Source organism: Bos indicus, chromosome 1, assembly GCF_029378745.1.
Source record: "Bos indicus isolate NIAB-ARS_2022 breed Sahiwal x Tharparkar chromosome 1, NIAB-ARS_B.indTharparkar_mat_pri_1.0, whole genome shotgun sequence".
Lineage (NCBI taxonomy): Eukaryota > Metazoa > Chordata > Mammalia > Artiodactyla > Bovidae > Bos > Bos indicus.
Window position 1 is genome coordinate 83,733,882 of NC_091760.1, and position 23,730 is coordinate 83,757,611.

The 23,730-nt window shown below is 40.6% G+C and overlaps 1 protein-coding gene across 6 annotated transcripts in view; it reads left to right on the forward strand.

Annotated features, from left to right (window-relative positions):
- Positions 1-23,730, forward strand: part of ABCC5 (ATP binding cassette subfamily C member 5) — an 82,615-nt gene continuing 58,885 nt past the window's right edge. For 2 of the 6 annotated variants that reach the window (XM_019958809.2, XM_070790987.1), the window contains exons 1-4: positions 1-147; positions 3,026-3,202; positions 20,532-20,689; positions 23,055-23,210. In XM_019958809.2, the coding sequence (XP_019814368.2) occupies positions 3,074-3,202; positions 20,532-20,689; positions 23,055-23,210 (443 nt within the window). In that variant the 5' untranslated portion in view covers positions 1-147; positions 3,026-3,073. The other 4 variants (XM_019958842.2, XM_070791010.1, XM_019958816.2 and 1 more) reach the window with 3 other exon arrangements.

The window sequence follows — 23,730 nt, forward strand, 5'->3', positions numbered from 1 at the left end:
ATTCCCTTCAGTCTTGGAAATTCTTTGTGCAGCACGCCTGCGCAGTCTGGAGGCCAATGCCGCTATAAAGGCTTGTTTTGCTCCAGGGGCTAATGCTCCGGAGCGTGGTCGAGTGGCCGGCGCAGCTGTCCTGGAGCTGGGGCACAGGTAGGTGTCGGTGACTGCCGTACCCCTTCCTTCTCCCTCGGGTTGTCGCGGGGGCCATCCCCATCCAGTGTGTTTCGGCCCATAGTGGGGGACTGCGATCGAGGATGCGAGCAGTCCGCGGGAATCGGAGAACTGAGAAAAGCGGCCTGGCCTTCCTCTAGTCTCCCGCCGCCTCATTTTCGGGACGCGACCGGGAGGGTTGGAGGTGAGGTCCTCGGAAGGCAGGTAGGGTGGGATGAGTGATCGGGGTGCCGGCTACATTCCCGGCTAACGCCACCAGGTGGTGCTACGCCCGCGGCCTGTGTGTGTGGGTCGCTATCGCCTTTCCAGGCCAGAATTGGCCGTGGGAACGCCCTAAGGCCAGGGGTATCCTAGGGGATGCTGGCCTGAGAGAAGCCCCCCTCTTCAAGGTTGTAGAGAGACGGTTTGGGGCACCCCCGCTTAAGCCGCACAGAGGGGACTGAGCACCCAGCGACCTCAGAAGTCATCGTCTCATTTTGGCTATGGGGTAGATAGAGGTTCGTGACAGAAGCACGCACAGGAAACCCTTGGCAGAGTCCGGAATGGAATCCGGATCTCTTGACAGTCATTAGTGCTCTTTCCCTTTCCACCGCAGAGAGCTGCATGGGGCTTTGTATTTTTCACGTAGGGGTCATTCGGTTTCTGCACAGACATGGGGGAGGCAGGAGGCAGATGGACACAGAAAGGACTGGCAAAGTTTCAGAAGGTTTTGAAGGAGAAGATGAATAGGTCGTTCTGGGGTCTCCAGGGTGAGTCAATGAAAGGTGTGGTAGGCTGGAGACAAGTAGCTTTCAGGGAAGTGGTAAGTACATACCCTTGTAGCTTCAGGTCTTTTTGTGTGGCTGCAGGGCCTGGAACCACATTCCTGAGGTGTTGGAAACCTAAGCAATATTGCAATGAAGGCAATTTGGGAACACCAGTGTGGCTACTTCCAGTCCTTGTAATCCTGTGCAAACTCCTCCCCCCAGGCAGTTTTGACTGCATCATTGTACAGAAGGTCTACACTTAGCACTGAAGGAGAGTCCTGGTTAAAAAAAAGTCGCTGACCAAGAGACCTCTATGGGTTCTCTCACTTTGATTATTCTGCTAAGTGTCATGTACAGCTCTGACTCAGAAGTAAATGAAAATCCCTTCCCTTTCTTCTTCTCTCTTAAAAAAGACTTTTAAACAACTTTAAGGGAGAACAGAAAGAAGAAAAGGGAAATACAAATAGTACCCTCTGCTTCATCCCCAAACTCTGGCCTAGTGATCTTTCCTTAATTGTTTTCTTCAGATTTGGGCCTTGTTTGTTTCCCAGATCTATTGGACTTCTAGCTCTTGGCTGGCCTTCCTGATACTCAGAAGATGGAATCCTCCTTATGTTCAAGGCCAGGAGATAGTAGCTTTGTCCTTGCACAAGGCCTGTCTACTTTCATTGCTCTACCTCTTGGCCCAGGAAATTAAATAAGCAGGAGTGTTAGAGGGAATGGAAAATTGCTCCCCACACCCTTCCAACTTAGAATAACCTGGAACAAAGTGATTGAAAGAAACTGAGGTTACATGAATTCTTAGGCAATTGAGGTGATCCTTGTGGTCTTCCTGACGTGGCATTTGGCATTCTGAGTGAGTTTCTATGGCCTCCTTCCTTTCAAACTTGCTCCCCTCCTCTTGCCTTTTTTCAAAGCAGGACTGATCTTTTCTGCTTTCCAGATAGTTGGCTAGGTTGAGGAACCTTTGGCAGGGAAGGTTGGACTTCAGTGATCCCTGTAACAAGCAGGATTATTCTGATCTGCAGCTGCATCCTGACACTGGGGACACTGGCAGATGCCAGATCTGTTTATAGTTTAGGCTTAATGAGGTCCCAGTGACGTGATTGCTGCGCTCTTGGTTGTAAGCCGGTGTTCTTTATGGTGCAGTTTGTCATTGGACAAGGTGACTTTTTTCTTTGAAAGATAAGTAGTTGAGCAATATCAACTCAGGGTACTGGAGCCAGACCTCTGAAAGGTAAGAAGTCAAGCTTTCTTTTGTGCTGGAAACAAGTCTCTATGGTGGAGATTTAGTCCTTTTTATTTAGAGGATTTGTAAGTTTTCTTGTTTTCTGATACCTTAAAAAATGAATTGTACTTGTCAGAATTATGTCCGCAATGTTGTATTTTTCATTCTCAGTGATTGATAGGAATTTATGGAATTCTAAAGGCAACACAGCTACAGTTCTTTAATTTCTAGTGAGGCTGTTATAAAAAGTGTTTTCCCAGCTTGTATCTGGGAAGCTTTGACCATCTTAGGGTGGAGTATGTATGTGTTTTACTTTTTCTAAAGTAACCAGAATTGATACCAGGTATTGATTAGAGTTAATCAGGCTAACTAGGGTTTAGAACAGCGTTTCAGGTAGATACTAGATAAGACTTAGTAGAACAGGGTGGGGAATTTCTTTTTGCTATTATTTTTTTTATAACAGCTTTGTTGAGATATTTGTATACTATGAAATTCACCTGAGTGTAGAGCTTGGTGTTTGGTTAGTATATTAACAGAATTGTGCAATCATCACCACTAGCTAATTTTAGGACACTGTCCGTAATCCACGGGGAATTTGTTTTTAAAATTCAGGTGTAAAATTTTTTTGGAACAAACTTAAATTGTTTCTGGAAAGCCTTTTTTTTTTTTTTTTTTTAAAGATTTATCTAAATGCTCTATGCATTGCAGTTGAACTTAGTTGAGAAAAATAAAATGGTACTTGAAAGATGTTTGAGAATTTATTTTTATAGATATAATGACAGAAAATTTTAATGCTTTTGTCTCTTTCTCCCTATTTTAAAGTACTTTTACTTATTAAGCACAATTTAGGAAATACCTGTCCTTGATGCATTTTTAATTCCAGGAATTCTCAAGTGGAACCAAGAGTCTGTGAGCCCTCCACTCAGAGAAGATGAAGGACATTGACATAGGAAAAGAATACATCATCCCCAGCCCTGGTTATAGAAATGTGCGGGAGAGAACCAGCAATTCAGGGCAGCACCGAGACCGTGAGGACTCCAAGTACAAGAGAACTCAACCGGTCAGTGTTGCCCTGCCTAATTTCCTCTCCTTATCTGCTTGCTGTGCTAGACCATACCTTCTTTCTTCACAAAATGCATAACTGAAAAGAGGTTTCTTTTTCTTTACTGACTTTAGGTCACTGTTAAGAATTTATTGTTATTTGTGAAAGAGAAGATGTTGGCTCTCCACCTGTCATCTGTTTTTCCCCTTTGAGTTCTCCTCTGAAAAGGTGTTGCTAGAAAGAAGACAGTTTATGCAGGGTTGGGGAGGGGAAGGGCTGGGCAGGGAGCAGTGGGAATAGGAACCATTATACTTCAGTCTTGTACTTATAATTGTTCCCTCCCTCTGCCTCTGTTGTCTGCTTTTAAAAGGTGACTGGAGATTCTCATTCAGATTTCAGAGCGTACTTGGAACAATTCTATATTGGTGGAGGATAATCAGTTGAAATTTTCAAGAAAACCTATGAGTGTAAAGGAGTCTTTAGTGAATAATTTCCTCCGAGGGAAATAATGAATATGCATTTTAATCTGGAAGAAACATCTTCGTCTGGGGAAAAATTCTTGAATTGCAGAAGTAATAAGAAAGAATGGGGGTTGCTGGGTAGGAAGTTGAGGTTTGTGTTCCTGTATTTGTTCTGTGAAGGCAATGGCACCCCACTCCAGTACTTTTGCCTAGAAAATCCCATGGACAGAGGAGCCTGGAAGGCTGCAGTCCATGGGGTCGCTAGAATCGGACACAACTGAGCGCTTCACTTTCAATTTTCACTTTCATGCATTGGAGAAGGAAATGGCAACCCACTCCAGTGTTCTTGCCTGGAGAATCCCAGGGACGGGAGGCCCGGTGGGCTGCCGTCTGTGGGGTCTCACAGAGTCGGGGTCTCACAGAGTCGGACATGACTGAAGCGACACAGCAGCAGCAGCATGGCTCTATAGCTGACACTGGAGTTTCATTAGCCTGACCTTACTTGTCCCTCTTTGCTACGTGAAAGCTGTAGCCTTATTAATCAACATTTTCTCACTGATGGGTATTTTCTGTTTCGACTGTCTGTGATACAATGCTTTCCTATTCAAGCTTAACTTTGGAAAAACATACAGATTCACTGTAATCAGTGTCAAATCCTTAAGGTCCCAGTTCTGTACCGTTTCTGTGTCCTTTTGTTCAGACTTTATGTTAAAACACTTATTGAATATCTCTTTTGAATGCTTGACATTTAGTATAGCACTTACACTGGAAAAAGTCACAGAGAACGAATGAAGTGGGGATGCTGTCAAGCTGTTAAGTCATCTGTGTCTTAGTGGCTTAGGAATTAAAATAGTATCAATGGTAGAACCTAACTCATGAGATGCCTTGAGTATTAAATGAGCTAATACATATAAAATGCTTAGAATGGTGCCCGCCACGTAGCCTGTGCTCAAAGAATGTTAGCTCTTAGAGCTAGTGCTATGCTAAGTCACTTCAGTCGTGTCCGACTCTGTGCGACCCCATAGACGGCAGCCACCAGGCTCTCCCGTCCCTGGGATTCTCCAGGCAAGAACACTGGAGTGGGTTGCCATCTCCTTCTCCAATGCATGAAAGTGAAAAGTGAAAGTGAAGTCGCTCAGTCGCTCAGTCGTGTCTGACTCTTAGCGACCCCATGGATTGCAGCCTACCAGGCTCCTCCATCCATGGGATTTTCCAGGCAAAAGTACTGGAGTGGGGTACTTAGAGCTAGTAGTCTAGGGCATAAGAGGTGTGTGGGAAAGTTCTACATGTCATGCTAAGGAATATTTTACTATGGGCATAGGGGAACTACTGGAAATTATTAAAAGGGTTTTTTTCTCTTAATTTTTTATTTGGAGATGACCGTAGATCCACATGCAGTTGTAAAAATAATACAGAGAGATCCCATGCATACTTTATCTGGCTTCTCCCAGTGGTAACTTCTTGCATCCTATGGTATAAAATCATGACAGGATATTGATTGACAAGGATAACATGCAACCACTTTATTAAGACTTTGCCAGTTTCATGTGCACTTATTTGTGTGTGTTCTATGCAGTTTTTTCACAAGTAGATTTGTATGACCACCATCACAGTCAAGATACAAATCAACTCCACCAAAAGGATGTCTTGTGCTCCCCTTTTATTTTTATTATTTTTTTAATTTAATTTTATTTTTAAACTTTACATAATTGTATTAGTTATGTGCTCCCCTTTTAGAGCCACAGCCTCCTCCCTTGCCCTCTCCCCTAGTCTTTGGCAACCACTCATCTGTTTTCCATCTCTGTGATTTTGTCATTTTAAGAAAGCTGTACCAGTGGGATTATATAGTATGTAACCTTTTGACATTGAATTTTCTCACTCAGCATTATTCCCTTGTGATCCATCTATTTGTTGTGTATCAATTGTATTTTCCATGTTATAGATAGACTACAGTTTGTTTAACCATTCATCTGTTGAAGGAAATGTGGGTTATTTCTAGTTTGTAACTATTATAAACAAAGCTGCTCTGAACATTTGTGTATAGGATTTTTTGTGAATAAACCTTCCATTTCTCTGGGTGAATTCCAGGAGTGTAATTGCTGGGTCATATGGTAAGTGCGTGTTTAGTTTTATCAGAAACTTCAGTACTGTTTTTTCCAGAGTAACTTTAATTTTACATTCCCACCAGCAATGTGTGAGTCATCCAGTTTCTCTGCATTCTTGCCAGTATTTGATGTTATTAATTTAATTTTAGCCATTCTGATAGGTTTGTCTGATATCTCATTGTAATTTTACTTTGCATGACCTAATAGCTAATGCAGTTGAGCTGAGATTTTTAAGACTTCATTTATCTTAGGAAGATTAATTTTCAGGCAGTATATGAAAAATGTGTATGAGAGAAAGAGAGAGACAAAATACAGGGAGCAGCCTGGAGCCTCCTGTGCCAGCCCAGGTGAAAGAGGCCAGGGGTCTGGATCCAAGTCTAATAGTGAAGATGGAGGAGAGGGAGAGACTTAGGGGTATTTCGGGAAGGAGGGAGGGAGACATTGGGGTGCCTGTGGTAAGGCTATTGATGGGCATATGGGGAAAGGAGAAGGAGGTGAGCATGAGTTTACTTTTGAACATGTGGAATTTGCAGTGCATCCAGATAAGGTGATCAGTAGATAGAGTACAGATGCGGAATGGAGCTGGGACAAGTTTCAGAGTCATTAGTGCATCTGTGTAGATGAAGCCTTAGTGAGCAAGCTTGCCCATGCCTAGCTTGTAAAACAGGAAGAGATGGAACCTGGAAAGATAGAGCGTGGTCCTGTGACATTTCTGAGGACAGAGGCCCTGTCCATTTAGTTAGAGCAGAACTGACATTCGGGTGTGCAGTGGCAGCAGCAAACTTTTCCTCTGTGGGTAGAGAAGAGTTGGAAGTAGAGTCACTGTTGTGCCTTGTGTCCTCTAAATGATTAAGTCAGGCACCAGACAGAAAGTTTCCTTCATGTGACTCAGCCTCATCTTGAAGAAACAGGAGGCTGATACCAACCACTTTTGTGAGATCTCAGGAGTCCACATGAATTTAATTTTCATTATCCTTTGATGTTTCCTAAACTTTTAAATATGAGTATTGTTTTCCGGTTTTTTTTTTTTTTTAACCATATCCTGTAGCCTCTGAACTTTTTTTGTTTTTAACTTAAACTGTTTCTTTTAATCAACTTTTTTCTTTTTGCTCAGCCTTGACCTAAGGAATAGAATTATAGGTTTATATAACATATTTTTTTACACATGATAAAAGGCATATATAATGATCAAGTGTTTTTAAAAATTCACATAACACCTAGAATGTTCTTGCATATTATCTATCAAAACTCCAGATTTCATAGATACAAATACATCTTCAACTTGTCTCGTATGTTAACAGTTTGCTAATAAGAAAAAAGCAAAATGACAAATTTCTGGTTCAGCCATGGTATAAAAATGGACAATTTAAGTATCTGGGAAGTGGAATGGCTATAAAAGCATACCATTTACCTTTTTTAAGAATGTAAGTAGATAATTGGGTAGAGATTACAGTTTCGTGTCTTATGATCATAGCCATTGTTTTTGTATTAGTTAGTAGAGATGAAATCTGGGACAAGACCTCCCAGATGCCAGTTCTGCCTATTATTATCCATCAGAAATGAAAAACAGTACCTCCCAAAGTAACAAAAGATAAGGATACATTTGTGGCTCTTAATTGGAAAACAAGATTTTATCCACCACCATTAGCCTTTGATAGGTTCAGTTTAACATGGACACATGAAACTGTCAAACAGAAGTCAGAAGTAAAGCACCAAGTATTAAACGCATTTTAAACAAGTTGGTGATTTTCTTTCTTTCTTTTTTTTTTTTTGCTGTCAGCAAAGTTGCAGAGTATATTGTTTGCCCCTTTCCTAATATTATGACCAAATCTTTTGGAATACTCTTTGGGAAAATTGCTCTAATCGTTCACACCTTCAGATATTTGTATCACATCTGCTTAGAGCTAGTTAAAATAATGCATTTTCACACCTTCCTTTTGTTCAAGACTATTGAGGTAAAGCTTGTGGCCACACACAACTTCATGATTTGCAGACATCCTTTAATCCTGAAGTGCTAATAGGGGTGCCTTCTGGTGCTGTTAGTTCTTTGAGCCTAAGTACTAATCTTGGCTGGTGTTAGGCTGGCGTTATTTCAACTAACATGAAGATTTATGTCCAGACCACTCCTTAACACTGTTCCCGTGTCTGAGGCGTGACTCTCTTTTGAACATAGCTCCTTTTCTTATAATTGCATTCAGATATGTACATGTTGACCACATAACTCTACCAACTCTGGTTGGTTTGTTTTAAGATGTGATATATATTCTTTTTTTTTTTTTTTAATTCAGCAAACATTTGAGCACTCTCCAAGATGAACACACAGCCCTGAATGAAGTGTTCTGGTGCACATGATGATAAATTGAGGCTGACCCTGCCTAACCTCCCTAGAAGCTTCAACTCATAGTCATGTATGTAGATTACTAAAATTTAGATGCTGTGGAATTTAACAAGAAGAAAAGAATTCTTCAGTCTCTCAGATCAGGGAAGATTTCAGGAGGTAGAATTTGGTTGGAGACTTGAAGAACAGGTAGAATTTGGAGAAATGAAGAACATGCCTGGTGGAAGAAAGAGCTGTGGGTAGGACCAACAAGCTGTGGGTAGGCCAACCAAAGAACTGTTGGCTTTGAGCATCAAGTGTGAAGTCATAGATATAAAGGGCTAGATCATGAGTTTCAGATGATGTGTTGTTTTTTTTTTTTTTTTTTGCTAAATCTGCAGTTTATTTTGGTAGGTTTTTTCCTCATTTTAAAAAAGGCCAGTGAGGTTTTTTGTTTGTTTTTCAAACTTTTAATTTTATATTGGAGCATAGCTGATTAATAATGTTATGATAGTTTCAGGTGGACAGCAAGGAGATGATGTGTGTTCTTGAATAACAGGCCAAGGAGTTGGTGTTTTAGTTGCTTCAAATTAAAATTGAAGCAAAAACAAGACAAAACTCTGTGATACTTTTATAAGCTTTTTTTTTTTTTTGGTGGTGGTTTTCTCACTGTGCTCAGGCTAAAGCCAAGGGTGACTGTTTTTTTTCCCTAGCATGTCTAATCTAACTAAGAAAGGAGGAAACATGCAAAATAAGGAGTAGTCAACTAAAGTTCATGTGCCTGTACTACTTTACTCTTTTTGTCCCTTCTGTCAAGTGTACCACTAGTGGGATTTGCTTTCTACCCATGTTAGAATATTCTGCCTCTAGGCAAAGTAACAAAGCAAGTATTCACAGAGTCCAGTGACCTTCACCAAGTGTCTCCTTTAGTTCTGTGTCCGGCTGACACTTTAGTCTTGGTTGGAGTACTTGTGATTAGTGAGTGGAAGAACTATTTGGGTGAGCTCAAGTTATATGCTAGAGACAAGGATGTGATTAGTAATCTCTTACCAAGAAATAGGATTCTAGGATATGTTATTATGAAAGAATTATGGTCTCTTACAGAAAATGTGCAAATTATGGAAGATTACAGGAAAAAATAAAATCACCCTTAACACCTCTACCTAGGGACAACTATTGTTGTCATAAAATAGTTTTGTTTAGCACTTTAACAAAATTTGACTCTGAAAGCTCTTCTTTATGGATGAAGGGTATGTGAATTTTTCTATGCCCTTGTGTTTTCAGCGTCAAAAATATTACCTGTGAGTCTCCTTGCTGTTAGGAAGGAGAGCGGGGTGAAGGAGATTAGTATTGCAGTCTCTGCGTTATTTTTCTCTTGATTGGTACTCAGTGACTCAGCATATTTTCTGGACAGTCAGTAATAGGATGAGTAAGAACACCTGCCTCCCTGCCCCCTTTTCCCTGAAGGCATCTATAAAGCTTTATAGAGCTTAGTACGGTATGATACGGTCTCTGGCCTGGTGCCAGATGTTGGTCTCCAATAGCAGCCTGGAGCTCTCTGGTGGGGATGACAACAGTGCTGCCATTGGTGCAGAGCCCGGGTGGCTTTCCTGCATGGTGACTGAGTCTAGAGCCCGCAGGTCTCCTGAGGTTGGTCTGCTGCCTTGATCATGAGCTCTTTTACGCCATCTGCAGCGTGGCTGCTGCTTCCTAGCTAGGAAATGCTGCTTAAGGGAAATAAATATAGCTTGTTGGCACGAGTTAAAGGAGCTTTCTGTCAAAGGGAAGAAAAGTATTGGAACTAGCAATGTATTTTTCAAGCAATTTTAAATACTCAAGCCTTTACTTTGTTAAAATCTATAACTTGGAAGTGACAAATGGTTAATGAAAACTTTTTCAATGAAACCTGGGTTTTGCTTTGAGGTAGCCTTGTACTGGGGCTTCCCAGGTGATGTGTTGGTAAAGAAACTTGCCTGCCAATGCAGGAGATGCAAGAGACATGGGTTCGATCCCTGGTTTGGGAAGATACCCTGGAGAAAGAAATGGCAACCTGCTCCAGTGTTATTGCCTGGAAAATTCCATGGACAGAAGAGCCTAGCAGGCTACAGTCCATGGGGTCACAGAGAGTCAAACGCTACTGAGCATGCATACGCAGCCTTGTGCTAATGCTTTCTAAAATGTCTCACCATTCTGTCCCTCACTTTCTCGTAATCAAAAATTAAAAAGGCCAATGCCAGGAACAGGGAACAGGGCCTCTGTAAGTCTTTACAATAGTTGAACCTCTCAGTATCAAAGTTACAGACTAATATGAAGATAATTTGGTGCACAAAAGTCCACTAATTAGTAGAATTAATCTTATTAAGTCGATCCCTTCCCTCCTTACCCCCCTTTTTGTGAGTTAACCTATTTAGATAATTAGATGCCATATTTTTTTAATTATTTAAGATTATTTTCTAAATTAGCTGTTCAAAGAATCAACTCTTATTAGATATCAAATAACAATTTCTGTTGACTAAAGCAGGTATGATGTTAAGCAGTTACTTAGTTTCCTTAAATGTATTCTCACAGTGGAAAAATAGGCAAACTGCCCAAATATTCACCTTTACTTTGCATCTCACCATTGTCAGCGCTTCCAGCCTGCTCTGCAGTACAGGTCACATAATGGACCCACTGATTTCTTATCTGAGGCATTTAACACAGGCACACACAGTACTGGGCACTGAAGGGAGTTTCATTTACAAATTATATTTTGGCTTTTTTTTTTTTTAAGCTAAAGCCTGAAAGTCTTCAAGGGATTTTGTCAAATGTAAAATACCAACATTTTGTTATCTATACTGGTGGCTCTCAGTTTAGGCTGCATGTTAAAATCACTTGAAGAATGTTAAAAAAAGATACTAATACTCCAAACAAACTAAACTGGTCTCTGAGGTCACGCTCAGGCAGTCAGTGCTTTTTAAAGCTGCCCTGGTGATCCTAATGTGTCACCAGCGCCGAGAACCTCTTCCCTAGATCTCACGGGATCGTCTCTTCTATCCCCTCAACCAGTGGGGCTCCAAGTGTTTCCCTTTTCTTCTTCTGAGATTTATTTTCAGTTTATCCTTTGAAACCTTATCATTGTAATAACAAAGTTAATCTCATCCCCCGATGTAATAGGAACTTGGGAAAAGTTTCTTGGAATTTAGCTTATGAAACAACTGAAAGCCCTCCAGTTTTTCTCCTGATTCTGGGGTAATGCTAGATTATGAGGTGCGGAAAAATACCTGTGTTACCGTGATGGTAATAAGGTATATCCACTGGTTTTACGTATTTACACTTGTGGATTGTATTAATAGCAGATCCTGGACATTAGGGTAACTCAGCCTAGTTACAAATGACTGAGCTGGGGTACAAATTAATCCATAGCCACTGAGCAATAAGGCTGAGGTTAGCAGGTTCCCCAACTCTGACTAGTGAGCCATTTCTAATATATTATGCTTCCTTCCTGTGAAGGTTGCATTCTGAAATTTTGCTGTCCCTCTAGACTGAAGTGGCCACTCTCTGGAATTTCTTAAGGGAAATGCTTGAGATGATCAGGATCTTGTTAATCACACATTGGAATAAGAAAGTGCTGAGAATTGGGGGAATTGTCCTTTGCGGTGTTAACTTATTGAGGAGAGGGAGGATGGGGAAGCCTGAAGTCAGATGTTCTTGGAAGGGCATCAGCTTTTTTCATTTCTTTTTTTTTTTCCCTCTAATTTATTTTATTTTTAAACTTTACATAATTGTATTAGTTTTGCCAAATATCAAAATGAATCCGCCACAGGTATACATGTGTTCCCCATCCCGAACCCTCCTCCCTCCTCCCTCCCCATCATTTCTTTTTAAATTTAAAATAAAACGTAACTTTCTCTTTAATCTTGAACATTTTGAGTCTCTTTGAAAACTGTATCTTTGTAACAGCTTCCCTTAAAAGTTTGTCTTTCTAAATGTTTATAGTAAAGGCAGCTGCAGGAATGGGACACCTACAGAAAAGCTTTTACTTGAGCCAGAAGAGTTTGTAAGAAGAGGCTATCCATTCTGTATTTTTGTTAATATCTTGTGAATTGAGGAGAAGAATATGCCCTAGGCTCTTGAGGCAAGTCCATTCTGATTGTGCCCTGAGGGCCGCTTTCTTTGTAACCTTTAATCCCCTTGGAAGCTGAGAGGCGCACCTGGTTGGTTCCTCAGCCCCTGGGCTTCGTTCAGAAGGCTGCCCTGCTGTTTGCTTTGAGGAAGGGATTGTTCAGCCTGAGGAATGACCATCGGTCCTTGGTATCCTGTCCCAGGCGTCTCCGGGCAGGGGGAAGCCCGAGGTTGCCCTGTCAGCAGACATTCCACTCTGGCAGCCTGTTAAAATGAGATGAACAAACTAGATAAGCAGAAGCCCTGTGGTGTAACAGTGAGCCTGTTATCACAGCCCTGGGGATGGTCTTGGAGCACAGAGGAGGGAGGGTCCCTGTGCAAATATCTCTGTTTGCTTATGGATCGAAAGTTCTTGCTTTCCTCACCGGACGGGCATATAAATGGCTCTGTGTTTCCCTGACCTTTATTTGAACAGTGGCTGAATCTAAATTTCACTGTCCCCTTTCGGTTCCCCAGCGTCCTCACCCTGTTCCACCTCAGAGTCTCCTAGCCAGAGTCCTCAGGAAGATACAAACAGCAGCAGTAATTTCTTTGTTGAATGTTTTCTCAACTCCTGGACCAATCAGTATTTTTCCCTTTGGAATGAATCAGCTGCTGTTGGACGCCTTCTGTGGCTGCGTCCTCTGTCCATGGAGAGCCCTTCAGTCTGCAAAGCTCTTTAGGAGAAATACAGAAAAATTAGTGCATCTCAGGAGAAGCCTTAAGAAGTTACTTCTAAAATTGACTTAAAGCATTGTAATATAAAAAACAAATAGGCCATAAAACACATTTCCCTAGGTCAGCATACACCGAATACTAGCATGTGAGCCAAGTTTAACTCTCTTGGACTACCTTAGCGCTACTGACATTTGGGGGCTAAATCCTTCTTTGTTGTGGGGGCCTGTCCTGTGCATGGTTGGCTGTTCGGCAGCATCCCTGGCCTCTACCCACTGAATGCACAGTTATGACCAAAATGTCTGCAAACATTACCAGATGTCTCCTGGGCAAGCAAAAATCCTTCTCAGTTGAAGACTACTAGGCTATACTGGACTGTGAAGAAGGCTGAGCACCAAAGAATTGATGCTTTTGAACTGTGGTGTTGGAGAAGACTCTTGAGAGTCCCTTGGACTGCAGGGAGATCCAACCAGTCCATTCTGAAGGAGATCAGCCCTGGGATTTCTTTGGAAGGAATGATGCTAAAGCTGAAACTCCAGTACTTTGGCCACCTCATGCGAAGAGTTGACTCTTTGGAAAAGACTCTGATGCTGGGAGGGATTGGGGGCAGGAGGAGAAGGGGACGACAGAGGATGAGATGGCTGGATGGCATCACTGACTTGATGGACGTGAGTCTCAGTGAACTCCGGGAGTTGGTGATGGACAGGGAGGCCTGGCGTGCTGCAATTCGTGGGGTCGCAAAGAGTCGGACACGATTGAGTGACTGATCTGATCTGAGGCTATACTATCCAACACTGTAGCTGCCAGCCAAAGGCAGCTGTTGGGCCTTGGAAATGTGGAAAGTCCAAATTGAGATCTGCCATATAGAACACACGCACCAGGTGTCAAAGACTTAGAACCAAAAAAGAATATACCTTATAATTTTTTATCGATTACATGTTTAAAAGATACTATTTTGTATATATTGGGTTAAAGTATATTCTTATGGTTAATTTCACCTGTTTCTCTTCCCTTTTTAGTGTGGCTACTAAAAACATTTAAATTACATTTGTGTCTTATATTTTTTTCTGTTGGACAACATTGCACTGGAGTGTCAATCTACTGTGGCTTAACCATTAATCTTCTTATTAAGCATCTAGTCCCCTGTATACCATGGGTTTAAATTATGTCTTTTCTTGGGGAGAATTTTCTTTCTACAGTAATATTATGGAGACAGAGCATGTCTAAAGTGTTACATGTGACCAGTTTGTTTCCCTGACTACCTGCCAGCAATCACTAAAAATCCAGTCAAGGTTCAGATGTATGTTTTTCTTATGTTTCCCTCTTTGTTCGCTTGGATTTTATCTCTATTTCTACTGATATTAAGGTATGTATAATTGTATCTTAAAATTTAAGTTTAATTTCTTGCTTGGTGACATTGAATTTAGAGGCTGAGAGATGGACACTTTTGAATCAATTTAGTAGACTATTCTGGATTTTGAACTTTTATAAATACTAGACTATAACTTGCATGAAAGCAGTGATTTTGAGCTGTGAGTCTGTTTTTTCCCTCCTGTTTCCACACCCAGAGCTGTGCCTGGTGTGTTGTAGGTCCCTCAATAAATACTGAATGAATGGATAAAACATATGTTTTTCAGTAAAAGCTGACTGTTCAAAATATTATGTTAGTTATCTGGTCACTTTTTTAGTTGTATTCTCCTTTTTCTTGTGCTAATTTCATTACACAGAAAGTTTTCCTTTTTATATTCAAGCCATCCATTTTGCCTTCGGTAAGTTTCTGACTTTGGAGGCAGATGGAGACTATTTTCCTTCCATCATTGTGCTAAAATGCTATTTAATTCTCTTCTGTTTATTTCACCATTTTAATGTAACTTTGAGGGTTAATCCCAGATGGATTAATGTATGATATGAAACATGAGTCTCAGTTCATCTCCAGTCTGTTTTTTATTTGTCCCAATGATATCCACTGAATCATATTTCCCTACCCTGTTATGTTATTTATGTGTTCATATAGCAAGCCTATATAGCTTGAATATATAGAGTCAGTTTTCTTGGTTCATTTCCATTTTTAATTCAGTCAGTCTTAGAATGTTGATAACTTGCTTTACAGAAAGTTAATATAGTAGAATATATTTGTTTTTACTTTAAATAGACATTTTTTTTCCCCTCGACTTGCTTGGCCAGGTAAACTTTTTTGGAAAGCCTAGAAAGAAAGAGAAGTTAGGCATCCAGCCAGACACAATTAGACATTTGTGACATCTTTGCAGTTACTAGCAGGTGATATAAATATGCTTTTACTTTATTTTAAAATATCAGTCTGTAATGTATTCATCTGTTAGCATCTACTCATCTTTGGTTGAAAAACCACCTGGAAGTGCACTTTTGCGATTAAGTAAACTCATCTGTTTATAGTCTAGTGTTTGTGATTTTGACTTTGGAAAGTACTATTTGCTTATAATGAGGTTAATTTGGAGAGTCAGAGTTTATTTTAATCTAATACTCACCCTGGGGAAGAGAGGAGAGCTGGCTGTCTATAAAGATATATCCGAGGTCATCTTATACAGTAATGATTTATTTGCTTGTTTTTTCTTTGAAAGGCACATAGCTTAGTAATTAAGAGCCTCAACTCTGGAGCCTGGATTCAATCTCTGCTTTTTAAAGATCTCTTCAAATCTCTGTTGTTACTTCACAGTTTCCTCAGCTGTAAGACAGGGGAATGAGAGTGTCTACCTCATAGGGTAATTGTGAGAATTATAAGAAGTTAGTATCTGTAAAACATTTAAAACAATGCCTGGCACACAGTAAATGCTTTATTGGTTTGTTATAAGTTCGTTTGTCCACATTTTCCCATCACCTTCAAGTAAGCAGTTATACTAGTCAAGAGATCTGGCTGCAGACAAAGAAGGCTGTCCTAACTTCCTGTATTTCTTGCTAATGTCCCAGAGTAGATGGGACAAAGGCAGCCTTGGGTTGACAAAATAGAACTGAAAGTACTAAAGCTAATAGAAGTTCTCTTTTGCAATATCACTGGAATGCACATTTTATAATGAGTAATTAAGAAAACTGGATATATGTCTAGTTGCTGGGAGCTATACTTTTTAATCCTATAATCCCACTGGTGGAATTTATCCTAAATAATCCAGAAAGAGAAAAATAAACTACAATTGTTTATTACACGATTAATAATACACAGAAGATTAGAAGTGTATTGGTTAAGAAGATTTCTTAGTGGTATATCATGTAGCTTTAAATGATGATAATGCAGACTGTGGAGCAATATTGAGATATTCTAGTTGACATTTGAATAATAGGTGCCAGGCCCTGTACTGAGCCAGGGACCAAGGATACAAACAAGAGTTAGTCAGCCTGCCCTCCAGGAGCTCTTCTCTTGCCAGAAGCATCCCACTGCAGTGGCGTAGTACAGGGAAGACATAGGAAGGAGGAAGTGAATTCCCTAATCTTGAAACAATTAGGCAAAGCCAAAGGAAAGAGGAATGGTTGAGATAGTCCATAAGATTTATCAGGTGGATCAGTTGGTGTGTAATTAATATGTATTAAATGTTTGTTTAATACTTATACCCAATATTTTGCTAAACACTTTTCATTATCCCATTCATTCTTCTCAATACTTTGTGGTCTTCCCTGGTGCCTCAGCTGGTAAAGAATCCGCCTGCAATGCGGGAGACCTGGGTTCGGTCACTGGGTTGGGAAGATCCCCTGGAGAAGGAAGGGAAAGGCTACCCACTCCAGTATTCTGGGCTGGAGAATTCCATGGACTGTATAGTCCATGGGATTGCAAAGAGTCAGACATAACTAAGCCATTTTCACTTTAATTCATTCTTTTCAACACTTTGTGGTAGGTGCATGTACCATTGTAAAAATGAGTAAGTTGAAGCTTAAAGTGACTTGGTAATATGCAGAAAGTTGGTGGCAGAATCAGCCTGTGAGCCCATATCTTATCTTCTAAAATCCACGTGCAGGGACTTCCCTGGTGGCACAGTAGATAAAACCCACCTGCCAATGCAGGGGACACGGGTTCAATCCCTGGTTCAGGAAGGTTCCCCTGCCACGGAGCAACTAAGCCCATGCGCTCTAGGACCCTCAGGCCACAACTCCTGAGCCTGTGTGCTGCCACTACTGAAGCTTGCATGCCCTAGAGCCCGTACTCCACAACAGGAGAAGCCACCACAATGAGAAGCCCTCGCACTGCAATGGAGAGTAGCCCTCGCTCGCAGCAACTAGAGAAAGCCCACATGCAGCAATGAAGACCCAGCATAGCCAAAAATAAATATATAAACTAAATTATAAAAATAAGAAAATAAAATCCGTATGCAAAACCACTATACTTCACAGAGGCCTCCAACTATGGGAAAATCCCACAGTGGCCTAAGGAATATAAATACTTTAAGATCATAGAGTGTTTTATTGGAGTAAGGGGGTTTTGTGTTGATTTTCTTGATAGTGTTATTTTATCATTCAAGAATTCTTGCCAGGAGCTAAACACCTGCTACTTATTGTTTTGAGAGTCCTGTCTTTGAAGGAGCTGGGGGCAAGTGTGGAGCAGGACTTGAAACAGGATTCTGCATGGATCCTATCATCTCCAACAAATATTTCACTGTTGTCATCTAGGCAGTGAGTAGGATACGGCAACAAGATTGACAGTTTGAGAAGCAGTTTAGGAAAGAATAGCAAAAATATGATGTGACTTATTAAGTGGGTTGCTTAGAATGGTAACTTTCAATTGTCTTAGATCAACAGTATTGACTTTTCCATACCCATATGGTGGTCATTCCTACTCCATGTGTTATTATTATATGAAAATATAAGTATTAATTCAGCCACTTTTTCAACTACTTTTATGGGGTTTTTCTTTGTCAGAATAAAATTATACTGAATGCCTTGTATGAAAATCAAAAACAGTACAAGAGCCCTCAGTCTCTGATACATCACAGGCATTTTCTCATGCTGGTGTAGTACTCATGATATGCCTGGGCGAGTGAAACCTTGCCTGCCTGCTCTCATCTGAGTGTTTTTAGAGAACCTTTGAATTTCACATTCTCCACTATGGGAAGGAACTACCCGGAAGGTGGTAGAACATGACATCATGCATATAGTCAAAGGAACAAAACTCATGCATTAAGATCGATTTTTGTTTATTGTTATCATTAAGTCCATTCACTTTTCTTTTCATAGGTTTTGATGAAACTAGGCATTTTAGAGATGAATAAAATGAAATCAGTGTACTATAAAGATAGAAATTGGAATGCTTTTATTCCCAGTATCTAGGACAGTTTTGTATATAGGTGCTCTGTAAGTTATTTGTTGAAAGAATGAATTAAATAAGATGTTAAGATTTTAGTTTTCTCTTAATGCTACTATGCTATTCTTATATAAGAATGCTAATGGATGGCATACCAAGTCTTCCTTTTTTAAAAAAAACATAAGCTTTGATACTTCTTTCTTTCTTTATTTATTGGTCATGCCATGTGGCATGCGGGATCTTAGTTCCCCCACCAGGGATCAAACCTGTGCCCCCTGCAGTGGAAGCTTGGAGTCCTAACCACTGGACAGCCAGGAAATTCCCCCCAAGTTTTCCTTTTCTGATGCCATACTGTCCAAAGATGTTTATAAAACTCTCCTAACTCTTGAACTTGGTTCTCCTAGAAAGACAAAAGATCTAGAACAGCTAAACCAGTTTTGTAAAGGAAGAATAATAAAGTTGGAGATAGCACACTGTGCTATTGTGAGACTTACTAAATAGCTGCCTCTTAATATTTGAGTTGCTTCTCTTCTGTGTGTAAAAGAGGTAGAGTGTGAAAATAGAGACTTCACTTTGTATAAGGCCCAGTGTGTTAGGTGCTACACCACTTAACTTTTTTTTTATCCGAGAGTTTATTCTTTCTTGCTAGTTTACAATAATTGCTAGAAATATTTGTGAGAATGTCAGAAAAGAATAAGGTTCTTATAAACCCTTTCATGAGGAAAAGAATGGTTCTGCTTCTGTAACAGTAACTGCGGAAGTCACTTTGGGTCGACAAACAACAAGGTTCTATGGTATAGGACAGGGAACTATATTCCGTATCCTGTGATAAACCATAATGGAAAAGAATATGAGGAAGAATGTGTGTGTGTGACCCTGTGATCCCACTCTGTATGGGGATCTGTGTGACTCTATGATCCGTGACGGATCTATATATCCGTGTATATATGTATAAACATATATACAATAAAATATTACTCAGCCATTGAAAAGAATGAAATAGTGCCATTTGCAGCAACATGGATGGACCTAGAGATTATCATACTGAGTGAATTAAGTCATAGGGAGAAGGAGAAATATCATATGACATCCCTTATATGTGGAATCTACAATGAAATGATACAAATGAACTTATAAAACAGAAACAGACTCACAGACCTCCAGAACGAGCTTATGGTTGCTGGAGGGGGAAGAGGGAGTTAGGGACTTTGAGATAGACATGTACACACTGCTAAAATGAATAGCACACAGGGACCTACTGTATAGCACATAGAACTCTGCTCAGTGGTTAATGTGGCAGCCTGGATGGGAGGGGGATTTGGGGGAGAATGGATACATGTGTATGTATGGCTGAGTCCCTTCTCTACTCACCTGAAACTATCACAACATTGTTTGTTAATCAGCTATATACCCCAATACAAAAGTTTTTTAAAAAGAATGTGTATGCATAACTGAATCATTTTGCTCTACTGTAAAAATTAATGCACGACTATGAATTAACTACACTTCAATAAAATTTTTAAAAAAGTAATTTTGGGTTACTTTTAGAATAAATAGGCATAGATGTGTCCAGGTTTTTGGCCCACCCTCTTCTGCCATAGTCAGAGTTTGAATTACATGCATTTTTATTAATATGATTAATTGGTATTTATAAACTTTGTATTTCTACCCATGAGACCCTCTGCTTGTGGAAGTCTGGATAGGAGCTCTTTAGCTGGGCAGCCAGGGTGAGAGCCCCAGTTCTGCACTCTTTGTTGCCAACAAGAGAGAGAGAGGGGAAGCATGTGTGCATTCTGGCTTTTTCTGCCTGACAGAGCTATTTAATGGGGAGGGGTGTTGATTGTTAACTTTTTGTCATAGAAAACAGGCAATAGAATTTGCAGTTAGTAGTGAAATAATTGACTCTCAGTTTGTATTGGGAAATGAAAGATAAAACATTTTGGTGATAAAAATATAAATTTTAAAACATACAACACAATGAGTGAATCCTAATATAAACTGTGGATTTCAGTTAGTGATAACATATCGGTCTTGGGCCATCACTTGTGGCAAATGTAGTGCACTCATGCAAGATGTTAATTATGGAGGAGAAGAGGGTAGGTGAGGAGGTCTATGGGAACTCAGTACTTTCTGCTCAGTTTTTCTGAAAGTGCTCAAATAATAATCATAAATGAAGTCTATTAGTGTAGAAGTTTTAAGTATCCGGTTGAATGTTCCTTAGTGAGTTCGTATCACACAAGTGAGTGTTTACCCTCCTGACCCTTGGGATTTCCTGGGTGAGATGACTCAGGTTTGCAGTTTGAGCTGTTGTGTCAGTAGATTTGGTCCTCTCTGATTCTCTCATGTTCATTAACTGTGCTTTGCCTTTTCTCCCTCTCTGTTGAAACAGTTGGATTGCCAGGATGCCTTGGAAACAGCAGCCCGAGCTGAAGGCCTTTCCCTGGACCCCTCCATGCATTCTCAGCTCAGAATCCTGGATGAGGAACATCCCAAGGGAAAGTACCATCATAGCTTAAGTGTTCTGAAGCCCATCCGGACCACTTCCAAGTAAGAGCTTCTGCTAGTTAATGGCTTGTCTGTGAAGCACCAGAAAAATTGGGGCTAAGATTATTTGGGGAAACTTGAGTTTAGTCATCAGTATCAGTTCAGTTGCTCAGTCATGTCCAACCTTTTGCGACCCCATGGACTGCAGCATGCCAGGCTTCCCTGTCTATCACCAACTCCCGGAGCTTACTTAAACTCATGTCCATCAAGTCAGTGATGACATCTAACCATCTCATCATCTGTTGCCCCTTCTCCTCCTGCCTTCAATCTTTCCCAGCATCAGGATCTTTTCCAATGAGTCAGTTCTTCACATCAGGTGGCCAAAGTATTGGAGCTTCAGCTTCAGCATCAGTCCTTCTAATGAATATTGAGGATTGATTTCCTTTAGGACTGAATGGTTTGATCTCCTTGCAGTCCAAGGGACTCTCAAGAGTCTTCTCCAACACCATAGTTCAAAAGCATCAGTTCTTTGGTGCTCAGCTCTCATATCCATACATGACTACTGAAAAAACCATAGCTTTGACTAGATGGACCTTTGTTGGCAAAGTAATGTCTCTGCTTTTTAATATGCTGTCTAGGTTGGTCAGGGAACTCCACTCAACATTCTGTAATGACCTACGTGGGAAAATTAGCTTTAAAAGAATATATGTATAACTGATTCACTTTGCTGTATACCTGAAACTAACACAACATTGCAAATCAACTATACTCCAATAAAATAAAATAAAAAATACCAATTCATCATATGAAGTATTTGTGCATTCCCTCTTTTTCTTTTCCTTGACAAGTCATTACAGAGAATTACATGTTTAATTAGCATTTTCATAAAATCAGGGTTTTTGCAGCTCATGATTTTTTATTGCTTATATGTTTTCTAATTCATTAAGTTTTACTTTTATTTTCCTCCTTCTTTCAGTTCATTCTTCTTTTCCTCGTAGCTTCTTTATATATTAGACTCTCTTTTTCTTGAGTTCAAGCATTAGAGTATATTAATTTTGACACAAATAGTGATTTAGCAGCATGTTTAGATGTATGCTCTTTTCATTATAATTTAGGGCTTTTTTTCAAATTTCCAGTGTGATTTTTTTTGTGTTTCATGAGACATTTTTTAAAATTATTTTAAATTTCTAGTGTTCAGGGGAATTTTTAGCAGTCTCTTAGTGATTATTTTCAAACTTATTTGCACTGTGGTCTAATGTTACTAATTGAGTTTCTCAGTAATTTGTTTTCTGCTTGCTCTATCAATTACTAGAAAGAGTATTTAAAGTTTATTATCCCTATTAGTTATCTATTTTTATATAGTAAAATTGGATTGTATCTATCACTCCCTATCTCCCAATCTATCCCTCTCCCCCCACTTCAGTTCAGTTCAGTTCAGTCACTCAGATATGCAGATGACACCACCCTTATGGCAGAAAGTGAAGAGGAACTCAAAAGCCTCTTGATGAAAGTGAAAGTGGAGAGTGAAAAAGTTGGCTTAAAGCTTAACATTCAGAAAACGAAGATCATGGCATCCAGTCCCATCACCTCGTGGGAAATAGATGGGGAAACAGTGTCAGACTTTATTTTTTTGGGCTCCAAAATCACTGCAGATGGTGACTGCAGCCATGAAATTAAAAGACGCTTACTCCTTGGAAGGAAAGTTATGACCAACCTAGATAGCATATTCAAAAGCAGAGACATTACTCTGCCAACAAAGGTTCGTCTAGTCAAGGCTATGGTTTTTCCTGTGGTCATGTATGGATGTGAGAGTTGGACTGTGAAGAAGGCTGAGCGCCGAAGAACTGATGCTTTTGAACTGTGGTATTGGAGAAGACTCTTGAGAGTCCCTTGGACTGCAAGGAGATCCAACCAGTCCATTCTGAAGGAGATCAGCCCTGGGATTTCTTTGGAAGGAATGATGCTGAAGCTGAAACTCCAGTACTTTGGCCACCTCATGTGAAGAGTTGACTCATTGGAAAAGACTGATGCTGGGAGGGATTGGGGGCAGGAGGAGAAGGGGATGGCAGAGGATGAGATGGCTGGATGGCATCACTGACTTGATGGACGTGAGTCTGGGTGAACTCCGGGAGCTGGTGATGGATAGGGAGGCCTGGTGTGCTGCGATTCATGGGGTCGCAAAGAGTCGGACACGACTGAGCGACTGAACTGAACTAGGTTGGTCATAGCTTTTCTTCCAAGGAGCAGCGCATCTTTTAATTTCATGGCTTCAGTCACCAACTGCAGTGATTTTGGAGCCCCAAAAATAAAGTCTCTCACTGTTTCCATTGTTAAGAGTGCTGTATACTAACTAAACAGCGTATTTTAAGTGTTGGCTGGCCTTTCCATGTGCGTTGACAATTTTGTGCTTTGGGTTTTCTCTCCTCAGACACCAGCACCCAGTGGACAATGCTGGGCTCTTCTCCTGTATGACTTTTTCTTGGCTTTCTCCTCTGGCTCGCAAAGCCCACAAGAAGGGGGAGCTCTTAATGGAGGATGTGTGGTCTTTGTCCAAGTATGAGTCTTCCGAGGTGAACTGCAGAAGGTAGGCGTCTCTGGTCCACCCTCATTTCCCACAGACTGGATATGTAGGGCCTGAGCTAGGAGTGTGGGTCTGGCAGTGCCACATTCAGAACTCTGAGTCCTTTTAGGATTTGAGCCGTGCTATAGAGGGAGGGTAGCCTGGGGGTGACTTTCTCTTTGCTCTTCTGCTTTATCTCCTATTTTACCTTGAATCCTGTTTTAACTACGGGCTTTCTCTCTCTCTCTCAGCCCCGCTTCTCTTCCTGAGTCTGCAGGGAGATTATGTTGCTGCCTTGTGACAGAGTACATTTTTGTGGTAGCCGATTGTCATGATTAAAATCTAGTTTACAACTTTACACTTTACCAGAGGATCCTTCAGCAAGGGTTGGGGACCCTTGAGAAAGACAGATTCTATTCAGGGATAATTTTTGTGGGTGGAAGGAAAGACTTTGGTTCTCATCATTTTCTGAATCCTGAGAGGCTGCCTATACAGGGTAAATATGTGGTTACCAGGAAGGGTCTTTTTTCCCCAGAAGGTGAAG